The sequence below is a fragment of the Atractosteus spatula genome, chromosome 13 (genome assembly GCF_055471065.1).
Source record: "Atractosteus spatula isolate fAtrSpa1 chromosome 13, fAtrSpa1.hap1, whole genome shotgun sequence".
Classification (NCBI taxonomy): domain Eukaryota; kingdom Metazoa; phylum Chordata; class Actinopteri; order Semionotiformes; family Lepisosteidae; genus Atractosteus; species Atractosteus spatula.
In genome coordinates this window covers 18514808-18536588 of record NC_142718.1, presented here as the reverse complement: position 1 = coordinate 18536588, position 21781 = coordinate 18514808, and the positions used below count along the sequence as shown (strand labels likewise).

The 21781-nt window shown below is 37.6% G+C and overlaps 1 protein-coding gene across 1 annotated transcript; it reads left to right on the top strand.

Annotated features, from left to right (window-relative positions):
- The first annotated feature begins 8120 nt into the window (after positions 1-8120).
- Positions 8121-20731, top strand: tra2b (transformer 2 beta homolog). Its single transcript, XM_088929844.1, has 8 exons — positions 8121-8258; positions 11408-11559; positions 11863-12028; positions 12527-12715; positions 13119-13234; positions 13375-13518; positions 13851-13924; positions 19016-20731. Exons 1-8 carry the CDS (start codon positions 8226-8228, stop codon positions 19024-19026), a joined length of 885 nt encoding a protein of 294 aa, XP_088785970.1. The 5' UTR covers positions 8121-8225; the 3' UTR covers positions 19027-20731.
- The last annotated feature ends 1050 nt before the right edge of the window (positions 20732-21781 follow it).

The window sequence follows — 21781 nt, the reverse complement described above, 5'->3', positions numbered from 1 at the left end:
AACTCGAAAGGCATTACTTTGAAGTGATATAAGGTGTCTTAAAGGCTATAAGCGTTAACTGTGATGTTAACAATACTTGCCAATATCCCTTGCACAAGTCGAGGGTACTACCTTTCTCTAGTCTCTCAACCATTTCATTAACCTGGGGCATTGGGTTAGTATCAGAATTTGAGATCCTGTTGAGTGACGTGAAATCCACACAAAACTGGATCTTTCTTTGAGACCAGCACCACCAGACTATACCACTCACTCACAGAGGGTTCGAGGATATTGAGATTTAACATATTATCAATTTCCCGTCTTAAAACTTATCAAATGAGCCAGAACTGTATATTGGTCTGGCCCCTTTTCCATAAGCACAGTATGATGTTTATTAACTGTGGTCTTTCCAGGGTTGTCTCTGAATAATACAGGCTTTATGATGTTTCTTCCTTTGTTTCTTAGTTCCTCAGAAAGATGGCCCAGCAATGGCAATGTCTGTGAGCTATCAGATGCCAATTCAGGGAAGTATTGCTCAGTAATCTCCTCTTTCTCCCTGATGCTTTGCGCAAACAGTTGTTGCTTTGTCTCCTGATCTGACCACACATCTAACCAGATCCTGCAGGTGTGCTCTCAGTTTTTTGGGGTGCTTCGTTTCTGCCTAACAAAAATGCAGTCAGTATTTATTTCAAATTTAGAAAGAATTGTTTGTTTTAAATGGTAATAATAATTGATTTCCTGTATATCCATGGACATGTATGCTTCTCAGAGACGAGGGATACTAAGTATAAAGTCCAGTCTTCTCTCAGCCAAGTACTAGACATACAGTAGCAACCCACTTGAAAGTTCGAAAGACTAATATTGTATACCTTCTTCAGGACTGTATGGAAATATTTAAGGGTCTTTATGGACCCAGAGAAGAAAGGCGGAACTGGTGGTACACAGATGTGGCATTCGTGAAAAATATACAAAAATAATCAACCCTAAAATACAGCCATGAGCATCCGATCATCACAGACGTGGACAGGATTAGGATCAGTACCTCCAAATCTAAGGTCATGGTTCTTCCCTAGAAAAGAGTGGATTGCGCTCTCCAAGCAAAGAGCTACCTCAAGTGGAGGAGTTTAAGTACCTCAGTGTCAGGGAGAGTTCTTTCCGGACCCTATGCAGGCGACACAATCCAAGGTAGAGTGAGGAAACACTGGGAAAAAGGCAAGCAAGAGACGGGAATAAAAACAGGGGGGCATGTCCATGGAGTGCTGGTGGTCGGGGGAGGTGTGGCCAAGGCAAACAATCCAGAGATGAGTCAACAAGGAAAATCCAAAATAGGACAAAATCCAAAACCGGGCGATCCATCCAAGACAGACGAGATTTAAAACCAAGACCGTGTCGAGACCGCCGGGGGGAATGGGAACAGGAACAGAAACTAAAACCTTAACGGGGCCAGGAGCATCCAGGTCCCAGACTCGCTTGGTGCGGAAACTAATGTAGAGCCCGGAATAGCGTCAGTGTCTGGCTTTTAAGGGGGAACTAAAAAGGGGCTGGAACAGGGAGCAGGTGCGGGGGATGAATAACAAACAAGGAAGGGCTGGAGCGCCCTTAAGAGGAGAGATTTGCGATCATGACACTCAGGGTCTTGTTCATGAATGAGTTTTAAAGAGATTGTGAGATTGGTGCAGCATCTGCATGTGGACACGGTACCGAACTATGGTGGTGAAGCGGGAGCTGCATTTTCTGGTGAAGCTCTTAGCTTTCCAAGGATATGTCCCTATCCTCACCTGCTGCCACAGGTACAAACAGAGGAAACAAGGTTTACTCAGTAGGACTGTTGGCCTTACACTGTGACAGGGTGAGGAGCTCAGCAATCTGGGAGGAACTTGGAGCGCACTTGCTGCTACTTCGGATCGAAAGGAGCCAGTTGACGTGGTTTGGACATGTGGTGAGGATGCCCTCTAGGCATAGCCCACTGCGAAGAGACCCAGGGGCAGGCTCAGGACACGCTCGGGTGGCCTGGGAATGCCTGGGAGTCCCTAAGGAGGACCTGGAGACTGTTGCTGGGGAAAAGGAAATGTGGTATGGATTGCTCAGGCTGTTACCACTGTAGCCCTCACCAGGAGTAAAGGGTTAGAAAATGATATAAGATTTACTAAACTGGGCAAGTTTAAGACTTTGCTTGTTAAGAAGCTGTAGATTTAAAGAGACCTATAAAACCTGCTGGACAGCGGTCTTTTAGGACCAGAGTTGAGCACCTCTGTAGTGGGGCTGTAGTACGTCACCAGATGGGTTCTGCTGGGTTCAGTAGTAGATAAAGTGGGTTCCCTCTTACATGTTAATTGGACTGGGATGAAAATGTATTCCTAAATATTAGGAATTATTCTTAATAAAATTGTAACTAACACTGTTGTGGAAATTTAAAACATATTAAATAAGTATGGCAGTTTTTGTTAGTTTGCTCTTAGTTTGAGCTCCCAATTTGTGTTTAACAGGGTAGGTGATCTTTTCCAAAATGTTCCTAAAAAAACACTATTCTGTTTACACTAAAGAGGTGCATCTGAAAACCTCAAAAGGAAACCTGAGATAGACCATCTTCACAGAGAGTCAGTTCCTCTTGCCACACTTAAACTAACTTAATAATTAATAGCTTTTGTCAAAGATTTGGTTTCAGTGAGAAACCTCATTAACTGCAGTTAAATCTAGGATCTCTGCCTGACCCCATATGGAGTATACGCCGTCTTTTATTTGTTGTATTGTTTCAAATTTACTTCTTATTTATTTTGAACTTTGTCTGATGTGCCCTCGACTATGAAAAGAAGACAAATTAAAACACTGGGGTTTTTTTTTTCCAAGGATTAGAGAGTGCAAAGGATGTGATTTACGGCAGTCTTTTTCCACAAATATGTATGAGTTCATCTCCTGAAAACTCTTTGGGACAAATCTCCTCCAGCCACTATCTTTCCAAAAGCTTTTAGGTTGGAACATTTTTATGTCTACAATTAAGATTTGTAAGAAACCTACTAAGGGAAACCTGTAAATACCCCAAAGCCAGTAAAACCACTTGTGGTATACATATGCCCTGTTAAAGAAGTAAATAATGGCTTTTTGTCACAGTAACATGGTCCATGTACAGTCAATGCTTATCATCCAGAATCAGAGTTGAGAAATCTAATTTGTTCTTCACTTGTTTCTACCTCTGCTAACTAAAGCAGGGTTGTTAAATCATCAGCCAGGGTGTCTACAGGACTTCTATATCTGTTTGAAGTAGCAGCAGCTGAAGAGCTGTTAAGCTGGTCCAATTAAGCCACTAACCAGCTGGTTTAGCTTGTTAAGAGCTGAGCAGGAATGAAAACCTGCAATTAATACTGGTCAACTAGCATCTTCTGCATTCAGAAGGTGTCGCAGTCTGCACAATTTCTCCTCTACATATTTCTTTCAGTGATGTGAGTTGCTGGAAAGGTAATGAGTGGATTACTTTGAAAAGAAAGTAAGTTACACCATTGTGTAAAGTGAAAGACTAATAGCTTTTTTTCTGAATGAATACAAAAAACACGAAATAATGTAAAGCAGATTAAAACTTAGGTTTCAAAGCCATGTACTGCTGGGAGTTTTGTTTTACACTGTAACCTGTGCTTGATGTTTAAAATGGGATTTCTTAATGTGAAGGGATTCTTAAAAATAAATCACACTCAGATTAAATCACATTTTAATCAGAACAGACAAATATATAATATATAATATACAGACAAGATAATATCGGACGCACAATTCATATTATGAAACTTTTTGATGATCAAAAGATAGGGGCAATCTTGGTTAGCTTATATGCCTTTGATCCAGTCAATTGGGAATTTTTATGTCAAACATAATAGAAATTTGGATTTGCTGATGAATTTATTAACAATTAAAATAATGTATTTAAATCCAACAGCACAAATTAAGATAAATGGAAATATGTTTGACAGATTTTACTTAAAAAGAAGTACAAGACAAGCATGTCTCCTGTAACCCCTCTTGTTTTCTTTATACATAGAACCCCTGGCAGAATAGATTAGACAAGATCCAAAAATTAAAGGGATAAAAATCAAAGGACAAGAACTTACGCAGATGATGTCCTGCTGTATTTTGATTATCCTAATGAATTGTTTGCCAGTGTTGTGGATCTCCTGGATAAATTTGATCAGATATTGGGGTATAAAAAGAATATAGAAAAAAAACCCAGCAGTTGTGTGTTTTAATTCTAACCCAACAGATCAATTAAAAGAAAAGTTTAAGCTAAACTGGCTATCAACATCTATTAAATATTTGGAAGTACATTTATCAAAAGACATCAAAAATAAATTTAATTCAAATTTAAACTCTTTAACTCATAAAATAAAAGATCACCTAGCTGACTGGAGTCTGCTCCCTTTCTCATTGGGATCTAGAGGTTAAATAAATTAAAATCAATGTCCTGCCATGACTATTATACCTTTCTCAGTCTCTTCCAGTAGAGATTTCTACAGAAGAGTTTAATGAATGGGATAAATTGATGTTAAGGTTCATTTGGAATGGAAAAAAAAGACAAGGGTAAATTTAAAATTCTAGAATTAACCAATGTAAAAGGTGGTTTAGCCTTGCCTAAAACCATATTACCAAAGCAACTCAACTTAGATATCTAATCTGTTGGCGTGATCAAAATTATAGTGCAGAATGGAAGGAGATGGAGTCTTTGATCATAGATAAATTTTCAATACAGATGGATCTGGAGGATCGCTGGCAGAGACTATATATAAACCAGCTATACTCTGGGTAACAGTTCCAATTAAAATTAGGTTAATAATAAAAACTTACAACTTGAGGAAATATTAAAATATTTAAATGGATAGCTTATGATCCAGATTTCTCCTCTGGCAAATCTGATACATGTTTTAAGACTTGGACTATGAGAAGAACTACAGCAATATGTACCATAATGAAACAGAATCATCTGAAAAAATTCAGAAACTTTATCACAACAATTTAATCTGGAAAAATGTCTTCTACACATACCTCCAAATTAGGCATTAGGTATATAGTAAACCAAATACAGAGCAAGGTAATACACTGTTGAACAATTTCATACCAACAATTGTCTTGCCAACAAAATAACCAGAAAAAAACTGTATAATAATATTGAATACAGTGGCTATCAAAAGTATTCACCCCCTTGGACTTTTTCACATTTTAGTGTTACAATATGGAATCACAATGTATTTATGTGGGATGTTTTGCCATTCATCGACACAAAACAAATTATAATATCAAAGTGAAAACACACTTCAACAAATGCTCCTACATAAAAATATAAAACAGAAAATAAGTGATTGCATAAGTATTCACCCTCTTTACTATGACACACCTAAATAGGCTCTGGTGCAACCAAATGTCTTTAAAAGTCACAGATTTTTTTGTGCCCATCTGTGTGCAATTAGGGTGCTTCACATGAGTTCAGGATACATATACCTATCTCTAGGTGGCCCCAAAGTTGTTTAGTACAGCTCCCAACACAAACTACATCATGAAGACAAAGGAACATTCAAAGCAAATCTGGGATAGGGTTATTGAAAAGCACCAGTCAGGGGGGAGGGTATAAGAAATTTTCCAAGGCATTACATATCCCCCAAAGCACAGTAAAGTCCATTATAAAGAAATGGAGAAAATATGGCACAACTGTGAAACTGTGAGGAGCAGGGTATCTTCAAAAACTGAGCTTCCAGGTGAGAAGAGCTCTAGTGAGCAAGGCCCTCAAGAGGCCTGAGATAACTCTAAAGGAATTACAGTTTTTCTTAGCTGAGATGGTGCAAGTTTGTTATGCTTGTTTGGTGCAAGCGTAACAATGAACATCATCCTGAGAACACCATCCCTACTGTGAAGCATGGTGGTGGCAGTATCCTGCAGTGGGGAAGCTTTGCTGCATCAGGACCTGGAAGACTTGTGAAGACAGAAGCAAAAATGGATGCAGCAAAGTACAGTAAAACTCCTGGAGGAAAACCTGCTGGAGTGTGCAAGAGACATGGAACTTAGGACAATAACAAAACATACTGCCAAAGAATCAGTGGCAGTTGAGAATTGAAAATTGCTGTTTGTCACGCCCTCTTCGTACCACATTCTCACACGGAAACGCACCCGTGCTAATTACACACCTGCCCTGAGCACTTCTGCCAAACGACACCGTTCCTGTCGATCAGCCAACCACGACACTCTATCAATCAGCGCACCTTCTTCATCTCACAATACTTAAACCCACCTAAACCCTCTGCTCTTTGCCTGGTATTGGTTGTTCTTTGGAGCTCTGCTCTCTGCTCTCTGCTCTCTGCTCTCTGCTCTCTGCTCTCTGCTCTCTGCTCTCTGCTCTCTGCTCTCTGCTCTCTGCTCTCTGCTCTCTGCTCTCTGCTCTCTGCTCTCTGCTCTCTGCTCTCTGCTCTCTGCTCTCTGCTCTCTGCTCTCTGCTCTCTGCTCTCTGCTCTCTGCTCTCTGCTCTCTGCTCTCGACTGGGACCTCACCCCTCGTCTAGCCCTCATTCCCTCTGGAGACTTCTCACTCATCTCTTAACCCCTAAGGTACCGCACAGGGTTCATCTTCTCCTTCGCTCAGTGGGTCATTTGTGACACTGTTCACCAACACTTTCCCTTCAACCTCAGAGTTTGAGCAATTTTGCAAACAAGAATGAGCACAAATTGCAGTGTCCAAATATGCAAAGCTGGTAGCAACTTATTCAAGAAGACATACGGCTGTAATCTATGCCAAACAATTTGAAAATGAGGCAATTTATGTGTGGATTATTACATCTCTACCAAATATTGTCTCAAAGGGGGTGAATACTTATGCAAAGTGATTTATATCAGTTACTTTCTGTTTAATATTTATAATTAATTTAGGATGATCTGTAGAATTTTGTTGTCATTTTCATTTAATGTAGAATTTTGTTTTCATTTTGACAAACAAAAGTGTTTTCTGTCCAAGAGGGGTGTATACTTTTGAAAGTCACTGTATATATTCAAAATACAGAGTCAACAGAATATATTAAAATAAAATGGGGGAAAATGAAAATACAATTCTGCAGAATAACATATGCAGTTTTAACAAACCTCCATGAGTTCTCAACTTTGGAGAATCTTTTGATGGAAAAAATGACTTTTTCATCAGTCCTTAAAGTTAAGCAAAAGAAAAAGGAAGTGGTTGTTGGGGGCTTTGCAGAGAACAACTAGCGACTCATTTACTCATATTCAGGTCATGCCTGTAAATACAACATTAGAAATTCATACATTTAGACCTTTACTATTTGAATGCTGTTATGTATTTGGGTAACTTTACTTTTGATTTCTTGGAAGTAAAGGCTAGGAATTATTTTAGGTGCCAGTAAGAAATATTTAACAAGAAAATGGATTACTAAAGAACCCCCAACATCTGAACAGTGGATTGATGTTGTAAAGGAGGTTTATTTTGGGGATGGAGCGGTGACTCTGTGGCTAAGGATCTGCGCCTGTGGCTGTAAAGTTGCCGGTTCGTATCCTGTGGCTGGCAGAGGAATCCTATTCCATTGGGCCCCTGAGCAAGGCCCTTAACCCCAGCTGCTCCAGAGGCACTGTATAAATGGCTGACCCTGCCCTTTGACCCCACGCTTCTCTCCCTATCTGTGTGTCTCATGGAGAGCAAGTTGGGGTATGAGAAAAAGACAAATTCCTAATGCAAGAAATTGTATATGGCAAATAAAGTGACCTTATCTTATAATGGAAAAGATCACTTTTTTTCTTAGATTACAGAGAGGTATAACAAATAGTGGCTGAATTAAATGTATGATCCCACTGAGATCTGATTTTATTCTATGAAAGAAGATGAGGCAATTTATGTGTGTATTATTACTTGTTTATTGTGTTTTACTGATTATATTTCCAAATATAATCTCCCATCTATGCTGACAAAATGCAGTTAATTATATAGAAAAACATAATTGTAAAATGAAAGAGGAAGCAGAACGTGATTTGATTATTTTGTAGAAATTCTACTTGTAAATTCTTTCATTGTTCAAACGGTGATAAACAAATCAGAGTCAGATCCCCCTTGACAAAACCATAAGGTGGAGCAAATCAGGCCGCGCGGGTTTTTCTTTATGGACGTCACTTCCGACGGAAGTAGGACGCATTGTGGTAGGAGAAAGGAGATAGAACAGGCAGGTTTCAGCTTGTCGTTTGTGTTGTAGAAAGAGCAGTAAATTAAAAAAACAAGAAGACATGAGCGACAACGAGAAGGATTTTGTTGAGCGGGTGCGTAACATGAAGTATTTATCAAGGATTTTTAATTTATTCATATGAAGAAACTACGTTTATGATTTCTATGGGGATTTTTTTTATTTCAACTGGTTTGTCGGGCCGCCATTTCTTTCTTTAGGCCCAAGGCAGGCGTCTCGAACATTCGTCGCTCCTGCTGTTCTCTGTGGTGCCGGTTGGTTGTCCGGGTTGTCAGTTAGGTGTTTCTGTTTTTCTGGTAGGAGGAATAGCTGCAGGAAGGAGGAGATTTGGAAGTCCTGCTGGACGTGCGGATAAGACGCATTAAAAAAATAATTTCAAAACAAATTCCTGTTCTTACGGGGTTAATTTTCGGGGTTTTTTTTTACCTTGAATACATACATTCGTCCTTGGCTTAGTGTAGTTTTGACAGTATTAGGTTATTGTGTAGGCTTAAGTAATTACGTAATCGCAAATTTTACATGGCGTATTGAAAATAGGTCTAATTTCCACTTTCCGTTGGAGAGCCGTATCCTGTTGAGAAGCGTTTTATGTATATGAACATATGTTTGACAGAAAATGTAAATTCAATTCCTGCATTCGGAATTGTGCTTTGAGGAATACTTACTAATGCGTGGTGTTGATGTTTCGATGTTGGCGATGCTAATGCCCGAATCAGAACTGTGCAAATGTTACCTTAATGTATTACAGAGACAAGGGGACTACAAAATATTACTCGGATGTCTAACAGCTCTTATATCTGGTATCGGGCCCAGGTACCCTGCAGTCCGCGAAAACAGCCGGCCGAATGTTTTCGTTCCAACTGCCTCGTTTCCGCTAACTTGTTCTGCGGTGAAGGATCAAGTCGAGTCCTAATAGTTTTTTTCCTTGCTGGCTCAAAATTCACAAATCGTGTTCGAACACCACGTCCAGGTTTTCCCTAATGTTGTCTTTTACCAAATACAGGTTTTTCCCATGCAGGTCGAAAAGGCTAACTTTAGCTTCAGCTTTCTTTACGCAAGGAGTTCTACTGCAGGAAGCTGGGAAAGAACATGTAGGGCCTAGGACCTTCCCCCTTCGATGGCGTTTTGTTTTAATTGACATATTTTTCTTTGCCTGAGTAGGTGTGTGAAATATTTCATAGTTGCTAGAGTTTTATAAATTGAGCCCATGAAGAGCGTTAACTTTTTTTTACACTACTCGCATATTTGTCCTATGCATGTCGCATATATGTTGCTCATGGACATTTGTCTCCGGGGAGTCTGCATGGACTGTTGTATTGAAATGGTTACTTTCAGGACCAATTTCTGGTCTTTTTGCTTTCCTTGATTTTGATTTTTGGGGGGAAATTGCATTGGTTTGGGTGTGAGGTACAGGCCAGTTTTGTGCTACAGGGAATTTGCATTTCAAAGCCAAAGGGACAGTGTGTCGTACTTATTTTCTTTGATAATCTTGAGAACAGCAACTTAAAATTATAGTTTGTGCATCTGTTTGTGTTCCTGCCTTCCTAGCGAGGACATAATGCGTAAACTCCTTTTTGGGGATAGGTAACTGAATTATATTAGTCTTTAATATTTCAGTCTGAATTACAATGTTGTTTTTAAAGCTTTCATCTTGTCAGAGCTAGGAGTTGAACACAGCTTTTTACTTTTACGTGTTAACTGCAGGTTTGAGGGTTAATGCAGTCATTTTGAACAGAAGGCACATTTGATAAAAAAGTCAGCTTGTTTTCCTGCGTTGTCATGATGTTGACTAAAATCTGAATGATCTTTTATTTATACCTGAATTGCAAAAATTACTTAGCAACATTTCAAATACATATTTTTTTATGTGATTCCATTATTAAAATAATTGTTTCCATTTACTTTTCAGTGTATGTTTGAATAAACAATCATCTTGATTTCAGTGTTCACTTAAAAGACCAGTTTATTTTAAAGGTAGTCTAATTCATTATTACACTAATTATTTGTATAAGTGGTGTGCAGAATGTACAAAATTCAGATGTTTGTTCTCTATTATAGTACACCTGTTTTGAAATTGTGGTCAGCATGTAAGTTTTTCACTCCATTTACTCTGGCAAGAATTGTATAAAGATGCAAAACCCAAGAGGGCAATGGCTTAATCCAGATTTTCTGGATGGGAAAAAAAACTTTAATTTATGAGAAAAATAAGGAAGTTATCTGTAGCTGAAAGACTTTAATGTTTTTCATTATGAAAATGTCATGTCCCTTTATTGTACTGTATTCCAGAGGTAAATGTAATGGATTTTGTGGTGCACTTAACATCATCACAATAGGAGACCAAGCCGACTTTCAAGAGCAGTAAATTAAGATAGTTTAATGTATGTGAATTCTATTAAACCCTTTCTGTATGGCATTATTGTTCAATGTCTAGGATTTCTTTGTTTAAAGACTTGGGTACCAGGATAATTGACTTCAATGTACATTGTTTTACATTGGCTCTTGCTTTTTATGAATCTGTAGTTTTTACACATGCTTCATCCTTTTCTTTTTTTGTTAAGGTTAAGATTGGAAGAGGAAAGTTGCGGAAGAAGTCAAATGACAAGTTTTTAATAAGAATAATTTGAAGCTCAAATGTGTGAAGCTGAATTTGAGAATGCATGCTAATTTTAAGAAAAAAAGAAGTTTCCACATGTAGAATATTTGCAGTATGAGAAATGGGGAAGATGAAAGAAGTCAGAATATGACACTGAAGAAAGAAGAAAAGAAATGTATATGAAGTTAAGATCAGAAGTAATCTGGGATAAGATCACTGCGCTAAGTAATTATTAGTCTGTTTGTGTCCCTGTAAAATTTTTATAAGCGTGCATGCATTATCTATGTAATTAAATATTAATATACAGGGTTTCTTTTTATCTTAATCCCTTGTTTTAGAATGAAATCTGCTCATTAGAAATTTACCTTCGATTTACAATGTTAGTCAGGTTTTTGTAGTTTCCTTAGTTTGAATTTAATGTCATGAGTTTTTAATAAAAACTCACTTCCTAAAGGTTGAGCCTGTTTCTCTTAAATTACATATTCTCTAAAAAACCTTTATTGTAATATGCTTTACATAGGGATTTTCTTTAGTAAAAAATGAGCCCTTATGGAGTATCTTGTACAGAGTTTTTCCTTTTGGATGTCATGGGGTTGAATCTGTGTTGATTGAAATCTCAATGGTTGCTTTAGGATTCCCGCTCTGCTTCCCGGAGTGTGAGTCCGCGGCTGTCGGTCAAGTCTGCCAGCCGCTCCCCAGCTCAGTCTCCAGCTCGCTCTCACTCCAAGGATGGGTCCCAGCACTCCAAGTCTAAGTCTCGCTCACGATCACGGTCCAAGTCCAGGTCGGTGGTCTACGTATTAGTACATAGAAAATAACCTTCTTTGCTTGTTCATGTATCTTTTGATACTTGAGGCTTAATATGGCTTCCTTGTAAATTGTCATCTATGCATGAGAAAGCAAATAAGTCGTCCAGTTAAATGTCTGGGGAAATTCTTCCACATAATGGATGTGGAATGTTGCGGAAGAAGTCAAATGACAAGTTTTTAATAAGAATAATTTGAAGCTCAAATGTGTGAAGTGAAATTTGAGAATGCATGCTCATTTTAAGAAAAAAAGAAGTTTCCACGTGCTGCTATATCTGCAGGTCTAGATCTCATCGCAGTTCCCGGAGGCGCTACACTCACTCGCGCTCTCGCTCGCGTTCCCATCGTCGAAGGTCCAGGAGCAGGTCGTACAGTGGGGACTATCGGCGAAGACGTAGCCATAGCCATTCGCCCATGTCAAACCGCAGGCGCCATATTGGAAACAGGGTAAGATCTGCTTTACTGTCAAATAACTCAGTAGTTTACTGAAAGTTCTATGTTGTATAGTCAACATTGTTTTGTCAGCTTGCACTACTTAATCTAGAACAATGATAAACACCTGGATGAATTGAGGTTTTCTTTTTGATGTTCTTTGAAAAGTTCAGGGCTCTAGTTTTGTTACAGTATAAACTTTAATGGACTGACTTCCAGCTGTTTGCTTTTCTCATTTGAATTTTTTTTGTGCTTGAATTAAGTTGAGACTTAAATGCTATAGCAGGATATTGCTTTAATTTCATTTACTGTAGTTAAACTGCTTATGACATTGTAATAAGAAAATGAAACCGTTTAAGGAGTGTGAATACTTATGATAGCCATTATATACTAGGGACACTAGCTATGTCTGTGGTATAATAGTTTCAGTGTTTTTTTTCCCCACTGCTGAGTAGTTAATTGTGCTTAAACTGATTTTCAATGTGTTTTTTTTTACCTAACTCATTTAAACAGGCAAACCCTGACCCAAACAACTGCCTTGGGGTTTTTGGCCTCAGTCTTTACACAACTGAGCGAGATCTAAGGGAGGTTTTCTCCAAATATGGGCCACTCACAGACGTCAACATAGTTTATGATCAGCAATCTCGACGTTCCAGAGGATTTGCTTTTGTGTACTTTGAGAATAAGGAAGACTCTAAAGAAGTGAGTATTTAGGTGTTGTTTTTTCTGTACTGTTTTGTGGGCTTTGCTTTCTGCAGGTGTCAGTTGGCTCTGTGGGTGGGCTTAACACTGTTCTGGGTGTTTCATGTTTAATATGTTGAAACATCTCCTAAATCCCTATTTTAATTGTCATGAAACTTGTCATCCTCCTGTACACATACAACAGATATTTACAATTGTTTTGCTTCCCAAAATATATAGGCCATTGTAATGACATAAGCACATGTAATTTAATATTGTGGAAAGTGTTTATTCTGAGAACAGCTTGAATCTCGGATCTGGATCATAAGTACACTGTCTCAAAGAAGTTATGCTCATTTGCAATTTTATTGCTCGGAAGGGGGTATTTGTGAGCTTCACTAGAAAAACTCATACTTTTTGATAGGCTAAGGAGCGAGCAAATGGAATGGAACTTGATGGACGCAGAATCAGAGTTGACTTCTCAATAACAAAGAGGCCTCACACACCCACCCCTGGAATCTACATGGGGAGGCCTACCTAGTAAGATGTTTGTTTACAAATCTGTTGAAAGTAATATACTCTTTTAACATCAAGAACTTGAAACCACTGAAAAGTGTGTTGATGGATGCAAACATTGAATTAATGCCCTTAGTCTTAACAAGTGTTCTTTTACTCTGTAGTGGTGGTGGCGGCGGTGGTGGAGGTGGCGGTGGCGGCAGCGGCGGCGGCGGCGGAGGCTCTCGGCGATCTCGAGATTACTATGACAGAGGATATGATCGAGGTTATGATCGCTATGATGACCGGGACTATTACAGGTCTTATAGGTACAGAGTTCCCTTAGTTGTTTTCTGTTGATGTCAGAGTTTACAACTGTTAGTACTTAAATGTAATAGAACTTAAATGAGTCACATATTGCTGCATTATTGCTTTTACTATATTATGTTCAGTTTTGTCAATTAAAATCTTTATCTGTAGTGTTAAATAAAGATAGGGTTTTGGACTTGCATCTGCTTAATTTTGGTTTATTCTTAGTTGGAAATCTTGTTGTAATGCTGGAGCAATTGCTAAATAATTTTAAGTGTTTATATTAGCTTAGAGTCATTACCACAGTGTGAGAACAGTACCTGGCAGTGAATGTTGATTTGTTTTATTTAAGGCGCAGGTCCCCATCTCCATACTACAGTCGTGGACCATACAGGTCTCGATCCAGATCACGCTCTTACTCTCCACGTAAGTTGACCTTGCTTTCATTGTGACTGTATACAGAAATGCTAGTGTTTCTAAAGTGTGTCTAAAAGAGCAAGCCATTATATCCTTAATTTATTTGATAATGGTGAAAGAGCTTTGTAAATGTCCCAGAAAATATTAGTTAGACCCTTAATCTGCTCTTGAAGTAACTAGACAACCTTTTGTGTAGTGATCTTTTTATAATCTGATGTATTAAGCAGGTATAGTTGTAGTTTTCTAATATGTGGTTGATTTTGATGAAAGAGTTTAACTAGTGCTTATTTTTTATAGTCTGTATTTCCATGACCAGTAAAGTTCAGATAGTTTAATGTGTATCAAAGTTTTATTTTCTTTATTAGAATTATTTCTTATTATTATTTCATATTTGACATTTTAAGGATCAGGGTAGAGTGTGAACACGTAACAAATGCCTGTTGCTTCACAAAGTGTTTCAGGTCATGGTATGGTTTTAATATCCTAAAGTTTTTTTTATTGCACACCAAATGATTTTAGAACTTTCACCAATATTGAATGAAATAACATGAAATTGAAACTTAGTCTACAATTTTAATTACATTTCAGACTTTCTTGTTTTCCTAAAATTTCTCTATGAAATGTGATCTTATGTCAATGAACATAACTATTTTGTTTATATTTATATTTTGTTTAATGCCGAAAAGAGCTCCTCTCTCCACACTTAAAACATAATCTCTCCTGGCTCTGTAGCACACTAATGTGCAGCTCTCAGTTTGGAAAGTATTGCTCTAGGTCATTGGTCTCCAACCAGTAGATGAGTTGACCAGTCTGTTGTAGGATCTGTAGCAGTTTCTCAGTCCCTCATCTTTTAACACCTGAAGGCAGAGCTGCATGATTGTACCAGAACCTTGTGTGACTTTGAACTACTGACCCCTTCCATGCGACAGGATATACATTCAGAAATATAAAACCAGATACTATATCCACATTTAAGATGGCACTTAAGGTTTGCTCCGGGTGTGGAATATTAAAAAATTATTTTAAAGTTGTATGTATATTTGACTTAAATGAACCAAGTGTTAGAGAAATTTTAGTGTTAGTGTTAAGCTAATTAGGTTTGTTCAACCAATTGGATTGTACAGTCATGTGCAAAAGAAAGTACACCCTCTTTCAATTCTATAGTTTTATATATCGGGACATAAATAATCATCTGGTCCTTACCCTTACCAGGTCCTACAATTAGGTAAATCTAACCTCAGGTGACAACACATAACGGATTCTACTGTGTCATTATTTAACAAGAAATAAGCCAACATGCAGAAGCCATGTGTGAAAAACTTAAGTACACCCATGATTCAGTAGCTTGTAGAACCACCTTTAGCAGCAGTAACTTGTAATCGTTTTCTCTAAGGTCTCGCCACAGCATCTCAATGGGGTTGAGGTCTGGACTTTGTCTTGGCCATTCCAACACCTTGATTCTTTTCTTTTCCTTTTCAGCCATTCATTTGTAGATTTTTTGGTGCGCGTGGGATCACTGTCCTGTTGCATGACCTAATTTCGGCCAAGCTTTAGCTGTCTAACAGATGGCCTCACATTTGTCTCTAGAATACTTTGGTATAAAGAGGAATTCATGGTCAACTCGATGACTGCAAGGTGCCAGGTCCTGTGGCTGCAAAGCAAGCCCAAATCATCACACCTCCATCATCATGCTTGATGGTTGGTATGAGGTGTTTGTGGTGATGTGCTGTTTGGTTTTCACCAAACATGGCGTTATGCATAATGACCAAACATCTCCACTTTGGTCTCATCTGTCCAAAAGACATTATTCCAGAAATCTTGTGGTTTGCACAGATGCAGCTTTGAATTGGCTTCATTACTCTGCTCTCCTCCCCAATGATAGCTGATGTGTGGTGAGCGTTCTGGCGCACTATGGCTGCCGTCGCATCATCCAGGTGGATGCTGTACATTGGTGGTGGTGGAGGGGAGTCCCCATTACCTGTAAAGCGCTTTGAGTGGAGTGTCCAGAAAAGTGCTATATAAGTGTAAGCAATTATTATTAATTATTTGCAAACTTAAGCTGCGCTGCCATGCTCTTTTTGAAGAGAAGGGGCTTTCTCCTTCCATGAAAGCCATACTTGTTCAGTCTTTTTCTGATCGTACTGTCATGATCTTTAATGTTTAACATGTTAACGAGGCCTGTAGATCCGTAGATGAAGCTCTTGGGTTCTTTGCGATTTCTCTGAGCATTATATGGTCTGACCTTGGGGGGGAATTTGCTGGGACGCCCACTCCTGGGAAGATTGGCTTGAATGTTCTTCATTTGTAAATAATCCTTCTCACCGTAGAATGATGGATTTTAAATTGTTTGGAAATGCCCTTATTACCTTTCCCAGATTGATGAGCAGCAAGAATTGCTTCTCTGAGTTCATTGCTGATGTCTTTTCTCCTTGACATTGTGTTAACACACCTGAATGCTCCAGACCTCCAAACTGCCAAAAGTTCTGCTTTTATAGAGGAGGTCACACTTCCTGATGATCAACTAATCAGGTGCATTTGATTAGCAGCACCTGGGTGCTAATTACCTTCTTAATTCCTATGGAAGCAGTAAGGGTGTACTTATTTTTTCCCACATGGTTTCTGCATTTTGGCTTACTTTTTGTTGAATAAATAATGACATAGTGAAATCTGTTACCTGAGGCTAGATTTGTCTAATTATAGAAGTTGAGGACCAGACGATTATTTATGCCCTGATATGTAAAACCATTGAATTGAAAGGGTGTACTTTCTTTTTCACATGGCTGTAACCCCTGCTGCTGTATTTCTTGAACCTGTATGTCCAGTCAGTGCAAGTATAGTTCAAATACAAGGAAAGTGACCAGTCTTGTTCACGTGTAGGCTGATGCCATTATTTATATTGGCCAAGAATGCATCTGGGCTAGCAAAAACATATATCCAAATCTGACTTGCATGTAGAATGATAATTTGTTTGTTTACAATTGTTAAACAGTGTGATATCAAAGTACATTTGTAAGTAAAGGGGGGGATTTGAAATGAAACCACACAGTTTATCATAGTAAATTCAAGGATAGTTTTTCCTTAAACAGTATCCTTACAGTTACAAAGTTAACAGGAAGTAGTTTTAAGAGCTTATTTTTAAAATCCAGCAGCAAATGGTATGGTCTCCATTGACATTGTGCATTTACCATCTGCTGGCTAAATGTAGGAAGTCAGTTATTCATGGATGAGGTAAAGAAAAAATGGCAGCAGTCCAGTATATCACTTTTTGCCACAGTAGCAGTGCAAGTAGAATCTTTTAAGATGTTTCTACAACTATGGGAAGACTTGAAGGACTGAGAATGCTTAATATAATTGCAGTGTGATAAATCTGTCGACATGACTGATAGCCGTACGGTACAAACGAAATGGATCTTCTCTCCTTTTTGACCCACAAAGAGAACACAAGAACTGGGAATATCTACAAGTGCAGAAGGCATGTGATTGAAAAAAATCTTTCCAAACTAGTTTCTCTCACAGCTGTTACTGCACCTGTCATGCTTGGCCCAAATAAGGCTATTTTGCGGAAAAAAATCCTGATTTCCTCTTTTCAATTACTGTATAATCTACCAGGAAGTATAAAGTTAAAGACTTTCCTGTAGAGTTTTTGATGTGATGCCTCAAATCAACACTTAAACCAAGAAACAAAACATGCAGTAAGCAGTCCAGTAATGTCTGGATGCTAAACTTGAGATTCCTTACAGACTAAATGTCAACTGAACAGTCAGGAATGCGAACTGTAAGGAGAGGATGGTTTGTGGTCCTGCCAGTTCAGTAATATGCTACAGCACTTCTGTGTTTGAAGAGAAAACTAGAAAAAAATTAGAAATTTAACATGGGTCCAATTGGATAACTTCTGTACACACCTGTACAAATCAGCAGAAGAATTCAACAGGCAATTTCTGAACTTGATGGAACAAATCATGTTTGTTTCAAATCCATTCTTTCAAGTAGACATTGCTGCTTGACTACCAAATTCCACCAAGTGTTAGATTTGCAAAGTGTTGTAGTTGATTCGGATGATTTGATAGTACAGCTGAAAAGCTGAAAGTCATATTGAGGGATTTATGAACAAAGTACCCTGTGCTTTTTAAAATGAATGATTACTTTGTTACCATAAGCTACGGAGAGATGGCATTCTCCTAATTGATGGTATTTGGACTTCATAAGATGGGCATCTGTGATGCAAGGTCAAGGACTGTACGTTACTAGCAGTCTCATACGTCAGCTATAACCTAGACTTTGAAGCAGTAGTATAATACTAGAAATGTATGAATATATACTTGATTTTATATTTTTAAAATTAAAGCCTTGGGTTACCCTTAAATTCAAATGACCTCAATCTTGCTTAAAACGTTTGGAGAGCACTGATCTAGGCATTGAAAAGAACTGCAAATAGCTTTAGCTTTATTTTAAAAAATGCTTTAGAATTGAACAAGCATTGTTAGCATGGGTACCTGTTTATTACAGGTCACAGTATAAAGAAAAAAGGACCTTTCCTAACAAAACTAAAGATGGTAACTTGCATACAATGTTCTAACTCTTAAATGAGCATGATGTGGCATGGCCTCCTCATTTGTTACCTAATGTCTTTAATGTTTTTTTAAGGCCTTACTTTTTTGGTGACAGATTTGAGTTTTGCCAGGTTTTCACTGGCAGGCGTTATAACCAATCCTTATAATGGACTGTAAATGGGCTAGATGAGCCGAACACCTCTTATTTGTAATCATCGTGTTAACTGTTCCTTTGCTGTAAGAAATAGAGCTCTGTTTTTACAACTGGAGTGGCTATCTTCCATTTTTATATTTCACACTGCTTCATATTCTGTTGCTGAATTGACATTTGACCAATCTGCTTTTTGCACTTTAAGTCAACCTTAGAAAGGCTTTGTCTATATACTTAACCAATATTAAACAAGGTGTTTTTTAAGGAGATCAAAGTCTTTTATCTTGAGGTTGATACTTATGGTTTGTGCATTGGTGTGAATTATGGAAGCTGTTGTCATTTAGGAAATGCCATTGATTTATTATACCTTACATTCTTAATATTGTGTTTTCTTTGTAGGTCACTACTAATGGACGTGATTGTGGACTACCTTCAATGAAGATTTTTTTTTTGTTGGGAGGGGAAAAGGGTTGCCAGCTATTTGTAAATTTATGGGCAGTCAGTAAAAGTAAAGTTTTAAGTCAGTTTCTAAGTTTTAAATGTCCCTGAATCTGTATCAAATGTGCTGTTTTTATATTGTTGCACTCCTTTTTGCAGTTAGTGTGAATATCCTAAAATTACACTGCTTGTTCTTTTACTATATATAGATGACTAATTTCTGTCCAGTGTTCCACAGTATATTTAATAGGTTTATCAGGAGACTGATTTTCACCAACACAGGCATGTTTAACAGTGGAACAGACATTAGTGAAATATTTTCTGAACTTTTTCACCTTAACTAATGTACATACTCCACATCTGTCATAATAAAATTGAATGCATGGTCAAAAACTAAAGGACATACTCTATTGCTTTATTCCATTCTAATTTAATTTTAAAATTTTAATGCTCCCCCCAAATCCTAAAAGCTCAATCTGCAACCCCTAGTTCTTCCTTTATACTTGAGTCTAACCCACATGCAATTTGTTTTTCTCGAAATGTTATGTCTTCTGTTGAAGTCAGAATATAGAATACAAGTGGCTCACCGTTTTTGTAACATTAGGTCTTGAAAATTTTTTAGTTTTATTTCAAATTGCCAATTTCATTGGCATATCTACTAACAACATCTTTGTCTGCACAAGGAGAATGGGGATGTGTAGATGTACTTTGCAACACAACTGAGGAGCATGGCGAAGCAGTGCTCATTGGAGTAGCAGTGTATATCTCAAATGCTAGATGCACACAGACTTGCACTGACAAGTTACAAAAGCAATGGCTTGCACCACAAGGGCCCTGGCCAGCTTACAAATTATGTACTCTTAGTGATACTTTTTCAGTTATTAACTGACTGGGATACCCAGGGAACGTGAGATTACTCAGCCTTTAAGCAGTAATTTGGTGCTAAGGAGCCCAAACTGCTCCCTGAGTGCTTCTGCTCATTGAGTCACTTGGGGGCCAAAGATGTATGTAAAGGATTTTCTGTAACGCCAGTGACCACTTGAGATCTGTGTGGCAGTAAAACAGTTTGCAAGGTTGGCAACCCTGGAGCGGTGGATGGTGTAAGAATAGCAGGAGTCTGGTTATGTATCAATGTCAGCTGAGTTTCTAATCTGTTTTGTCATCCTTTGATTTTGAATTTATATCTACCTGAAACATCAGGAGCTGCAGAGGTTTACCTTATTGTTTTCATATGGATGCTTTTCTGTTAACTTTGTTTTAGTTGTAAAATGTTTTTTAAATTATGGACTTCTAGAGGTTGTAGAAGTATGGAGCTTTTCTATGTTAATCTGTGATCAGTGTGCATATGCTTTGAAGTCAGAAGTAAATGAGCAATAAACTGCTTCACACTTTCTGAGTTTTAAGTTTGCTCTGTTGAAAAGTTATTTTAGTACAGAAGTGTTAATCAAGTGTTAATTCTGTTGACTTTTGTATTAAGTTCTTTATTAAAATCAGTTTGGTATTTGTATTTTTTTTAGTTAAGATGAAATTTAGAATTGCTGACAGATATGTTCCTCGACTGTCATCTTGAGGTTTCATGCCAATGTTAAGATTAATGTTTGTATTTCTTTTCCTTCCACTGATATAAAAAAATGAAAAGTCATTGACCTACATTAATAAAATCTTTGATATATGTAACATTTTAGTCTGTAATTTTTTTTGTCCAGCCTATTTAATTTCATTGTAGCATGTTCATTTAAGACATTTAAATATTGGTTTATCTGTTCTTAGAATTATATTTTAATAGTGTACATGATGAAGGTAGAAATTACATGAATATTGGGTAAGTTGATTGGAAATTGATTGCTATTTGTTGATTGTGTTTAATAGCCAAATAAGTAGTTAAACTTGAATGCTGAATCATGGTTGAATAGTGAATGTAGAAATCAATGGGTTAGCCTCATTTTGGGTTTCTAGACATTAGAGATGCAAGTTGATTTCTAAGGTATCAATGTTTTTGCCAAGTGAGGTTTTAAAGCTTTCTATTTAAATTAGGTTACATGTTACAGCTGTACTTTTTATTTCATTTATTTCTGATGGATTGACTTTCCCTTTTCCTTTAAATCTTTATTTGAGCTCAATGTATTTGAAAAGCAGAGAATTCTGGGAATGTTTCTTAATACTGATTAAAGGTCAGACATTTTGTTTTGGTCAGTACCCTTATTACAAATTGAATGGCTAGAAGTTGCGATGTAGACCACTTTGGTGTAACCCTAATGTAATCATGACTTAAACTTTTATCAAATGTACACTTGGTATTCTGTTCTCATACTGTGCTCCACATTATCTGTGAAGCATTTTTAGAGTATGCACTGTGAAAAGAAGCTCACTGTTAATACAAAATTTCATTCACGAACAATTATCTTTCACACCTGGGTGTAGATATAGTTGGGTGTTTCCATTCCTGGTCTTGAAAAATCTAAAGTCTAGTTGGTTGTAAATCTTCTATTTGTGAAGATTGGGAACACTTGTAATTTGGCTAAGCAAATTTGTTAAATTGAACAAATTGGCTGTTAAACTGTTTATACTTGTTCCTGTTCTTTAGAAATTAATTTCATGGTTATAAAACTTGCTGGACAGTCCAGTTTCTAATTTTGTAAAATTTTCTCCTCTTGTAGTTAAAATGGAGATCTTTTCAACATTTAAAAGTTAAATTTTGTATATGGGTCATATTGCCAATAGTGGTTA